This window comes from Sycon ciliatum, chromosome 10 (assembly GCF_964019385.1).
Source record: "Sycon ciliatum chromosome 10, ocSycCili1.1, whole genome shotgun sequence".
NCBI lineage: Eukaryota > Metazoa > Porifera > Calcarea > Leucosolenida > Sycettidae > Sycon > Sycon ciliatum.
In genome coordinates this window covers 10183436-10195373 of record NC_088652.1, presented here as the reverse complement: position 1 = coordinate 10195373, position 11938 = coordinate 10183436, and the positions used below count along the sequence as shown (strand labels likewise).

Here is an 11938-nt window from a genome sequence, read left to right as displayed (position 1 = left end):
AAATTCGGCTTATGAATGCGCTGACCAACATCTTCCAAAACTTGTAACTGCAAAAGATAACCATGACGAGCACGGCACAAAACAGAAAAACAGGAATCAGAATAAGTACGACAACAGTCAGTACTAGAAACCAAATGATTGTATACTGAAGACTTGTTATTACGAGACGGACGCACACAATCTCGACTCACGCGCACACCCTCACACTCACTCTCACCCTCACTCAGCTCACCTTCTCCCTCACTGTCCGAATCAGAACCTGCTCTGCAGAACCTGAGTGAGGGTGAGAGTGAGTGTGAGGGTGTGCGAGTGAGTCGAGATTGTGTGCGTCCGTCTCGTAATAACAAGTCTTCAGTATACAATCATTTGGTTTCTAGTACTGACTGTTGTCGTACTTATTCTGATTCCTGTTTTTCTGTTTTGTGCCGTGCTCGTCATGGTTATCTTTTGCAGTTACAAGTTTTGGAAGCTGTTTGTCAGCGCATTCATAAGCCGAATTTGTGTGTCCAGAAAGATAGTGTTATTACCTTAAAATTGTTCAAATAATGTTCTGTTGTGTAGTGTGGCAACGTTGTTGCCACTTGTGCCTAAATGTGTTTTGTCACCTTCTTGTTTATTATTGTTATTATTATCATTCGTTCTCACTTTTTTGTTTTTTGTTGCTGATACACACTTGTCACGCTTAGTTCTTACTTGTATACCCTTGTTTTCTGCACACTTTTGTGAGAAATCGCACCTCGATATTCTAGTGCTGTCATTGTATCGTGTCACCCTACCTTGATTGCTATATTATTTCCTTTGTTCTCATTTTGTTCTTTAGTACAACGGTGATTCCTGAAGAGTGTTGTACGAAAACTTGTTCGAATCATCTTTTTTTTTTCCATTGCCCTTTTTCTTCTTACATGTATTTTTCCTTACCCTTTAGGTTGTTTCTTGCATCGTCTCCATCGCTTACATTGTTAATAAAGTAGTCCACATGTCGCTTCAGCTCGTCCTACTTATTGCCATATTAAAATAATAATAATAATTTTTTTTTTTTTTTGAAGTGCAAGCCTCTTTTACGGGCCAAAATTAACACAATGTATTAAAATGCAATAAAACATACACTGGAGAAGAAATCAGGAAAATAAAATATGAGCTCAAAAATGGAACGAAAAATAGCAAATAGAATCAAAACTCACGATGGAATCAAACTCACGATGGAATCAAACTCATGATGGAAACTACAACCCAATGAGTTGGAAAACCAACCACAGAATTAGATATTGGGAATAGAGTCAGACACAACAACAACCGAAATCAGTACACCAAAAATCTGTCCTACAAAAAACAAAGGAACAAGAAAAACAAGAAAGACGAAGTACAAAGAATCCCCAAAAAAGAGGGGAGAACGGGATGAAAGAGGACCGGAGAGCGGCAAACCCCAGGAGGACTTAGGAATAATAATAATAATAATAATAAGTTATAACCTCTATAACAAATTCTTATGATTTTGCACTCATCACCACAATACTGTTAAACGTCCCAATCCGGTGCTCCCAAAAATGGCAACTTTGTCCGGTATACCCTGTCCTTGGTCATGTACATACATTTATCCCTTCACTGTGCACAGTTCGAAACTCCCCCCCCCCCCCCCGACATACACACGAACACTGGTTGCCTCTTTGCTTTGTCATACCACAACCATTCCATGCGGTGAACCCCTCGATAGGCGATTTGCCTTTGGGTCATCCTAATAAAGTTATAATTATTATTATTTTATGAAGGGTAGTAGCAGTGAAGATTGGCTACTCAGGATTGGCAACAATTTGGCTTGGGGTGGGAGAAGCAGACTTAGCAGAGGCATAATCCCGGAAGAGGCTAGTCGGTTGCCCAGAGGCGGTCGGTTGCCCAGTCCTAGTCAGACTGCCTCAGGTGGTCATAGACCTTCTTGAAGGCCTGCATCGACTTGTACAATTGTCTTCTATAGACTTGGCGCTGGCATGAATTATTTCCAAGTTATTTTCTGCCATGCGTAGGTCTACACCTAGTACCTCAGAAATGATGTTTATGGATGGTATATGTCGGTAGATTCTACCAGGGATCCCGGGAGCCGTAAAAGACTCCCTGCTCTGGTACGCGTACTCTTGCCCTTGGTCATTTGCGAACTCTACCAAACCTGCAGGTACATATATGTGCGTGTACGTTTAGGAACATGGTCGTGAAAGGAATACCACTCCCAAGTTGCGTACCAATCTTGAGCTACTTTCGTCACCAAGAAGACCCCGAAGCGGATCCCACTTCGGATGCAGCATGCATGCTAAGTATTAGTTCTATCTTTTTATTTTCAGCAACATTGAACAAGGCGTGCTTTGGAAGGAAGGGAAGCCGAAGCGTGGATGAGCCAAATTTCTTGAAAGACTTGACAATCACCTAACGCTTTGATTTCCCAGCGTGTAGCAAACATAGTATTTCCCCAACGAGTACGCGCCGCTGTTCGTGAATGCATCCATTCTCCTTATTGGCGGCCAGTCGGTACAGAGAAGTCAGGATAAATTTCTTTAGAAAATCCTATCCTTGCCTCGCCTTGCCTCGCCTTTGATCTCAGGACGTAGCCGGTTGCAGAAATTTGTGCCGAACGTATTTCCACCGTCGGTGATTTCGACTTTTCCGGTCGGTGTGTGAGCTGTCGCAGGCTAATTCGTCCCACAATCGGTAAGATTATTCAGCACGACCACGGGTGTTTTGTGCTACTTGCGGCTCTTCACCAACTGTGCTTGGCCTTTTATTGCTTCCGCTGCCGCCACCGCTGCTTCTGCTCCAATTGCAGCCAAGCTGGCTCCGGGTTTGTACGTCTATGTTTAGGGTTATTTTCCGTGGCAGCTTGTGGCTATGCTGATTGTATGCATGTGTTCTAGCGTTATCGCAATGCACATGCGATGGCCTCGAAACCTTAGTTGTCGACAGTAAGAATTTGAAAAAAAAAGAAATGCCAGCTTCTACATTGGGCGCTTTCGATTACACGCATTTCGGTCAATTCTAGAATTAGTTATTGTTGATGCACAGTTCGATTACACAAAAAGTGACAAATTCTGTCGTTAGAATTGATTTGACCCAATTCCGTCGAATCCGTAAATTCTGAAGAGAGGGCGGAATTTTTCTAATACTGGCTCCAGAATTGCACAGTCGGTGTGTTACCGGTAGGGATGTCCAAAAAATGTCTTTTTTCTCCTAAAATGGAAATGTAAAATGTGCAGAAAAAACCCAAAATGTTTTCGGGATATTTTCGAAAGTTCTCTAAAAAAATTAAAGGGGAAGTTAAGGCAAAAATTAAAATTTCACCAGTTGTAGTCTTCGGGGTGCTGAGTCGAATGGTCGTGGTCCGAGGAAGCTGAGACGCTCCCTTCCTACTTGAATCCCAATCGAACTCGCGCACTTCCACCGAAACTGGGTGACTGCGCCCTACGAGATGGGGATTTGTATGCAAAATGTCACTAAAAGCGCCATTTCGTTCTTATAAAAGCACGGATGACCGCGATTGACCCATATGTTGTAGTCTTTTGGACGCTGAGTCGACTGGTTTTGGTCCGAAAAGGCTGCGATGCAGCGTTCCGCCTTTATTCCCAATCGAACATGGTTGAACAAGCGGTCACGTGCTCCTGCGTACGCCAGTCACCTGGTCACCGTGCCTGCAGGGTACAACTTACTAGCCTGTTTGACCTTTTTTGGGTGCAGTCCTGTCACTCGAGTTGAACTCGAGTTGAACCTTGGTGTGAAAGTTGTCACCTGCTGGCGTGGTGACCAGGTGATTTGGGCACCCAGGAGCACGTGACCACTTGTTCAACCATGTTCGATTGGGAATAAAGGCGGAACGCTGCATCGCAGCCTTTTCGGACCAAAACCAGTCGACTCAGCGTCCAAAAGACTACAACATATGGGCCAATCGCGGTCATCCGTGCTTTTATAAGAACGAAATGGCGCTTTTAGAGACATTTTGCATACAAATCCCCATCTCGTAGGGCGCAGTCACCCAGTTTCGGTGGAAGTGCGCGAGTTCGATTGGGATTCAAGTAGGAAGGGAGCGTCTCAGCTTCCTCGGACCACGACCATTCGACTCAGCACCCCGAAGACTACAACTGGTGAAATTTTATTTTTTGCCTTAACTTCCCCTTTAAAAAATTGCAAACAATCACCCAAATTGCGCGAAAAATGTGACTGTTGCCATGACAACCAAAATGGCGCTTCATGTACCAGATCTACGAGTCGTCGAGCCGTATTGCCTGAATAGCTACAGCTGTTACAGAAACATCGGTGGAAATGGCATGCAGCAAGCCAAGTGTGTTGACGGAGATCCACTCCGACTCCAATGAGAAGAGCGAGGAAGAATTCGACGCCATCTCCATCGTAGAATCTTCCGGGCAAGCCGCGAGTGAGACTCCTGCGGCAAGTTTGCTGGATAAATTGGCCCAAAATGGAAAGTGTGAAAATTACCCAAATTGCAAAAGAAGTGTGAAAATTACCCAAAATGCAAAAAAATCGAAAACATTTTGTGGACATCCCTAGTTACCGGTCTGGTCATGACTCAAGCGCGCGAAGAGCCTCCCTGGCCGGCGTGTGCGCGATGCTGGGTCCACGTCCGCGCGAGGGTGTACGTGATCCCTTTTTACGATTCATCAATTTTGTTTGTGACATGACATGAATAAAATGCGTTGTGAATTCCAGTCGTTCGTTTACAAGGCCGGAATCCGCTCATTCTGGTCATTCCAGAATTAAGAAAAACAGTTCCAGAATTGTGCAATCGTGTAATCGAAAGCGCCCATTGTATTGTATTTGTTTTATTTTGCATCGCAAATCAAACCGGCACGGATGGTTGGGGGTGGGGGCTAGTAATTCCCACAGTAAATGTACCCATCGTCAATACAGCAACACTCCTCTGATCCGGGCAGGTTGGGGCCCAGCACTGCCCGGAACTAGGAATTGCCCGTGACTCAGAACATGCCTGGCAGCCTTTGCAAACCTGAGATCGGGACAACGACTCACCTAGGTATGAAAATGTTTACAAATCTAGCTGTGAGGCCTGCAACTAGTAGTACACTTTTGAGTGCCTATTACCACCGTCGATATCGGGACGGTCCCGGCCAGATCAAGATGGTTGGTAGGTACGCTACATACAGTCGTGTTGATGTACTGTGATGACAACTGAAGTCCGACCCCTGATTTCCGTGCTCGAGTGCAGCACCAATTCCAGCGGTCTCTGTTTCATACTGGTGGGCTGCTTCTGGCTAGGGGTGCGTTCTTAACCTTTTCAGGGTCGCAGTGCATTTACTGCGTCTGGGCACTGTGATTCAGTGCCTCAATGCAATTATCGAGATAGCGACAAACAAAATTGTAAAAAAGAGAAGAAACACATGAGAACGAGTTATGCAGCAATTACCCATGACTGTAACAAGATGACAAACGGTCAGAAAGTGCGATAATAGGGCACACAACTGACAGATTACTGAGACATTCAGCGACCAGGGCCCTAGCTCTAACACATCTCCAGTGCGCAAACCAACAGCCTTCCAACTTGGAAGGTTCATGGTTACGTAGGACCGAAGAGGGGAAAGTGAGCACAGCGAAAATGTGCACAAGCTAAGTGCCGCGGTAACAAAGAATGCCGACTGTTACAGGACGATGACGAGACCAGTTAATAACACGACAATGCGGTCTAACTACAATTCGAAGCAGCAAAGCAACACACCACCCAACCTGGTTGGGTCAGCAATATCGGAGATAAAGGAAGGGGGAAGCTTTGCGAAAACGAATTGTAGAAAACCGGACGCCAATCTCTAGCGGTACTCCTCATGCATGACACTATTGTGGCGAGTTGACTACAATAACAAGTAGTTTCACATGACGTGCATAACTCGTTCTCATGTGTTTCTTCTCTTTTTTACATTTTATTACTGGCTCAGTATCTGAGTATAAATTTTGCACACCTGATGAGCCGTCAATAACAACACGGCGAAACGTACGTCGTGTGGAACTACTTGTTATTGTAGTCAACTCGTCCACGATAGTGTCATGCATGAGGAGTACCGTTAGATATTGGCGTCCGGTTTTCTACAATTCGTTTTCGCAAAGCTTCCCCCTTCCTTTATCTCCGATATTGCTGACCCACCCAAGTTGGGTGGTGTGTTGCTTTGCTGCTTCGAATTGTAGTCAGACCGCATTGTTATCAAAAGGGAAGTTAAGGCACTAATCAAAATTTCACCAGTTGTAGTCTTCGGGGTGCTGAGTCGAATGGTCTTGGTCCGAGAATACTGAGACGCTCCCTTCCTACTTGAATCCTAATCGAACTCGCGCACTTCCACCGAAACTGGGTGACTGCGCCCTACTAGATGGGGATTTGTATGCAAAATGTCACTAAAAGCGCCATTTCGTTCTTATAAAAGCACGGATGACCGCGATTGGCCCATATGTTGTAGTCTTTTGGACTCTGAGTCGACTGGTTTTGGTCCGAAAAGGCTGCGATGCAGCGTTCCTCCTTTATTCCCAATCGAACATGGTTGAACAAGCGGTCACGTGCTCCTGGGTGCCCAAGTCACCTGGTCACCACGCCATCAGGCGACAACTTTCACACCAAGGTTCAACTCGAGTTCAACTCGAGTGACAGGACTGCACCCAAAAAAGGTCAAACAGGCTAGTAAGTTGTACCCTGCAGGCACGGTGACCAGGTGACTGGTGTACGCAGGAGCACGTGACCGCTTGTTCCACCATGTTCGATTGGGAATAAAGGAGGAACGCTGCATCGCAGCCTTTTCGGACCAAAACCAATCGACTCAGCGTCCAAAAGACTACAACATATGGGCCAATCGCGGTCATCCATGCTTTTATAAGAACGAAATGGCGCTTTTAGAGACATTTTGCATACAAATCCCCATCTAGTAGGGCGCAGTCACCCAGTTTCGGTGGAAGTGCGCGAGTTTGATTGGGATTAAAGTAGGAAGGGAGCGTCTCAGCTTCCTCGGACCACGACCCTTCGACTCAGCACCCCGAAGACTACAACTGGTGAAATTTTGATTTTTGCCTTAACTTCCCCTTTAACTGGTCTCATCATCGTCCTGTAACAGTCGGCATCCTTTGTTGCCGCGGGACTTAGCTTGTGCACATTTTCGCTGCGCTCACCTTCCCCTCTTCGGTCCTACGTAACCATGAACCTTCCAAGTTGGAAGGCTGTTGGTTTGCACACTGGAGATGTGTTAGAGCTAGGTCTCGGGTCGCTGAATGTCTCAGTAATCTGTCAGTTGTGTGCCCTATTATCGCACTGTCTGACCGTTTGTCATCTTGTTACAGTCATGGGTAGTTGCTGCATAACTCGTTCTCATGTGTTTCTTCTCTTTTTTACATTTTGTTTTTGTTTTTGTTGTTTTTTTAGTACTGTACTGGCATTCTATTTTTCAAAAACTTTGGTTGTACCGCTCGTCCACTGGTATGCATGCGTTATGCATGCCTTTGAGTCAGTATTTTATGACTTGGACGATGCGATCACCACGGCAAGTAACGTTAGTTACCGTTCTGAGAAACGAAAGTACTGATGAAAATCGTTACTTTACACTCTGTACAAGACGTTGGCGACTTGTGTTCTATGTTCACAGATAATTTCTTCCGAATTGGTCGAGAACCCACAAATCTATTGCTTTTGAATTTTGATAAAATACTCGAAATAATCGGATCCTCGATCGAATATTATGAATGAGGGATCGATTGGTCAAAATAGATACTCGTTTCACCCCTACCTCATACTCAACGTAGAACTACGATTAAAACTGCACCGGACTCGTGAGATTCAGGCGATTCGAACAATGTACTCACACGTCATGTAATGATATCAAGTTTTTTTCTTGAGCAGCAGTCATGAAACATACATCTAGTTATTGTGTATGCACAAAGTACACACTCTCACACAGCCATCTCATGCCATTTCGTTGTTGCACACTGCACAATAACTGAGTGTAGAACGTGCACTCCCCCCTCCCCCTCTCTCTCTCTCTCTCTCTCTCTCTCTCTCTCTCTCTCTCTCTCTCTCTCTCTCTCTCTCTCTCTCTCTCTCTCTCTCTCTCTCTCTCTCTCTCTCTCTCTCTCTCTCTCTCTCTGCTCTCTCTGTCCCTGCAGAGAGCCAGCGGACACTTGCAAAGGAACCGGCGGCATCAAGACCGAGGCAGGTGTCGTGGCCTGCACCGTTCCCGCTGCGAAGTGAATGACAAACGGTTGTGGTAGCGTGTGGCAGGCTTGCACTGCTGCAGACATGTCACGCCGGTTGCTGCCGCTTCTGCTACTGGCCGTCGGGCTGCTGCGTTCTGCCCAGGCATTAAACATACCGTTCGAGATGATCGTGGACTACTCGCCCGATGTTTACGCCACGCCTAAACTCACAGAGCCGTCTGGCGACTGGATACGTAAGGGCGTATTGGTGATACCAAGAGTGCATAACTCCCCAGAGTGCGGAACTTCACTTATCAGATCTGGGAGGGCGAAATCCGTGTTTTGTAATTTTTTGTACTTCAAAGTAATTTTTTGTTTAAGGATTCCCCAACGGCTTTCGCCTATCGAGGGGGTTTCCAAACTTTCCATAATACCAAATTGTTGCACGGTATAATAATGACATCATGAGTAGGGGAAGTGTGGACTGCGTTGCGCCGCGTGTCTGCGTCGATGGAACGAGGCAAGTCCGACCCAAAAAATGACGTACCTCACAGATTACGCCGCCCCACAACCCCGTCCCAGTTGCGCACTCTGGGGGAGTATGATGATACTCACCCAGTCCAATGTACTTTTTGTCTTTCAACATGATTTGTAGGTTTGTGTTCTATTTAAAAAAAAAATGAAAAAACTATATTCCTCACACAGTAAAACCTGTAACTGAAGACCACCGTGACTAGCGGCCAGCCTGGTACTACAGACCACTTTGCCAGGCACGGACGGTCTCACATTCACATTATGGTTGAGCGGTGCAAACCTCTAACTAGGGACCACCTGCGACTAAAAACCGCTTTCTCTGGCCCCGAGGGGGGGGGGGGGGCGGTCGTTAGTCACACGTTTTACTGCGCCTGTTTTTGATTTTTCATGAAAGCAGTTTTAAAGCAGTGCCGCGAGCTAGTTTGTACATGAAGTGTGTGAAGTGTGTGAAGTGTGTGCGTTACAGTGAGGGCTGCTTCCAGCCCGCCTGTGTGGATTCACAGGAAGCATGAGTTACGAAGTCGGAAGATCGTGTCGAAAGGTTTCTGCTCATAGCCAGCAATCGCATGTCACCACGTACATTGAAAATTAGGGGTGAAAGTTGGCATTGAGATCCCGAGTTCGAGTACTCTGATTTTCTCCGAGCGAATATTCGAGTATTCGAGTATTCTTCATCTCCTAAAAATTGCACACCGAGGGCCTTAAAATCACATGATACACCCCTGATTGAACCGAATGGCAGTCATTTTTCTCTGGTATATTGGTTGCTGGGTCATTTGGGCTCTCTCTACTCTTGAACAAATGTTCACCACACAGTCTGCACATCAATATCTGCCGATTGCTGCTCTGAAACTGCAGATTTCTGTGGTAAATGCATGTACCACGTATGAACGAGTACTCTGATTTATTCCGAGTACGATTATTTCTGAAAAAACCGAGCGAGTACTCGAGTATTCGGTATAATTGTTTCACCCCTATTGAAAATCAACATAATTTTGCAAATCGACCTTTTTTCAGGATCACTTTTCAACGAGGACGAAGCAAAGTCGGCCGAACGAAGCCGAGAGAAAGAAAATCACCCTCTCCACTTCACCATCACGATACTGACATAGATACGAGATGAAACAACTAAAAAATCCACAAGAAAACTGTACGGCCATCATCTTTGGTCTGACTTTGGTCTGAGAATTTCTATCACGATCAAAAATGTACGAGGAGCACTCAAAAATAGGCCACAGACGTACCTTTATCGCTCTCTACTCCTTTTTCAAGGCACAAAAGTCGACTCTCCACTTTCAAACCAGGAACCAGACATACCAGTGGTCCTTTTCAGCTGCTCCACGAGCGCAGGAAATGTTCACCAAGGGGCGCAGAGCAGCATCCATTTCAGAAAAAGAGCTAAAATACGAGTGAGACTGCATGCCTGAGTACATGAGTACATGTATGAGTATATGCAGAAAATAGTCAATTTCTGCGTTTCTGCTCCAAACAGCAACTAGCTTCGACTAGAAACAAAGATTACACCAAAGGATCCAACAACAACCATTTTCTGCAGTTTTTTTGCAGATGGCTTCCTTGTGCTTGGCCCAGCACGCCAAAAATCACACCTTGGAGGAGTACAAAAATTACAACTCTCAGATGTCCTTGATTGCTGGCCATGGGGACGACGGCGACACCATAGCTCAAGTGTTTTAAGAACATGGCTGGCCTCAAGCGAGGGTTCCTGGTTCCAGTCCTGGTGATGACAGGCGATTTGTTCTTCAGACCTTTCCCCGTTTGTATCTTTCCCTCATCTTGAAACTTCATCAAAAGATTTCAAGATGTTCTTCAAGAGCCTGAAGTGTGTCCTTCTTCTTAGCACAGTGGAGATTGGATATAACGACACTCCTTCGGGAGAGAACAAAATGTCACTATATTCGATCTGTCACTAAACCCGATTTTCACAAAGGACTTACTAAACGACTTGGGCAACAGAATTGTGTCGCTAAACTCAATCTGTCGTTATTTGCAAGGTCATTACAGTCAACCCTCCTTAGGACGAACATCAAGGGACCAATGGTATTAATTTTGTTCGCAATAACGGGAGTTCTTCTTATCCATATTTTATACCCAGTGAATACACAGTGATTTATCCAATAGAGGTATGAACACTAGTTTTTCTAAAGCGAAAGTTTTTCTTATCAGTGTTCTTCTTAACCAGCTTTCACTGTATATCCGATCTCCACTGTATTTTAACGTGGGTTATGTCCCAATGTTTGGCCTGATGATCGTGCAAGCGTGAAACTTGGAGCTGCAGTAAAACTTGCTTCCACCTTACTTGAACTCTTTGATCATAGCGTAGGATCTGTGGCACCACCATTTACAATCCATAGCCAGAAGGCAGCACTGTCGTGTACCTTCGGCGCGTGAAATGCAGAAAACATTATGAGCAGTATCAGACGGCATACAACTTCTCGCAGATAGCGCGCTACCGTAATTCCGCGCATATGAGCCCGTGGGCCTATATCCAAATATAAGCCCACCTCCGTTTATAAGCCCATGGGCTAATAAACAGGCACACGCGCGACTCACTTGTCAAGTAGAATTTTTTCATAATATGCACTCTTGCTACCATGGTACAGCAGGTCAGTGCAGGTCAGTGCAGGTCAGTGCAGGTCAGTGCAGGTCAGTGCAGGTCAGTGCAGGTCAGTGCAGGTCAGTGCAGGTCAGTGCAGGTCAGTGCAGGTCAGTGCAGGTCAGTGCAGGTCAGTGCAGGTCAGTGCAGGTCAGTGCAGGTCAGTGCAGGTCAGTGCAGGTCAGTGCAGGTCAGTGCAGGTCAGTGCAGGTCAGTGCAGGTCAGTGCAGGTCAGTGGAGTTTAGTAGTTTACTATGCCAGTAGGATATGATAGACCCACTATGAGCACGGACTTGTTCTTTTTCGAGAACCTTCAAAATTCGAATATTGGCCCATGGGCTAAAAAACGAACATGTTTTACTGGATATTTTATTCCCAAACTGCATTATTTCACATATAACTTATAAGCCCATGGGCTTATATGCGCGGAATTACGCTAAGCATGAACAAGTTCGCCGTGTTTTTCTGTCTTCTCACAGTGCAAATGCCATCTGTTCAAATGTCAAATGGAGTGCAAAGTTGCTATTTTTGCATCTGTTCAAATGTCAAATGGAGTGCAAAGTTGCTATTTTTGCATCTGTTCAAATGTCAAATGGAGTGCAAAGTTGCTATTTTTCCCGACAA

The 11938-nt window shown here is 45.5% G+C and overlaps 1 protein-coding gene across 1 annotated transcript in view; it reads left to right on the top strand.

Annotated features, from left to right (window-relative positions):
- Positions 1-2360: 2360 nt before the first annotated feature.
- Positions 2361-11938, top strand: part of LOC135826630 (uncharacterized) — a 30968-nt gene continuing 21390 nt past the window's right edge. The window contains exons 1-2 of the mRNA XM_065339233.1: positions 2361-2694; positions 8137-8420. Of these exons, the coding sequence (XP_065195305.1) occupies positions 8222-8420 (199 nt within the window). The 5' untranslated portion in view covers positions 2361-2694; positions 8137-8221. The remainder of the gene's footprint in view (positions 2695-8136; positions 8421-11938) is intronic.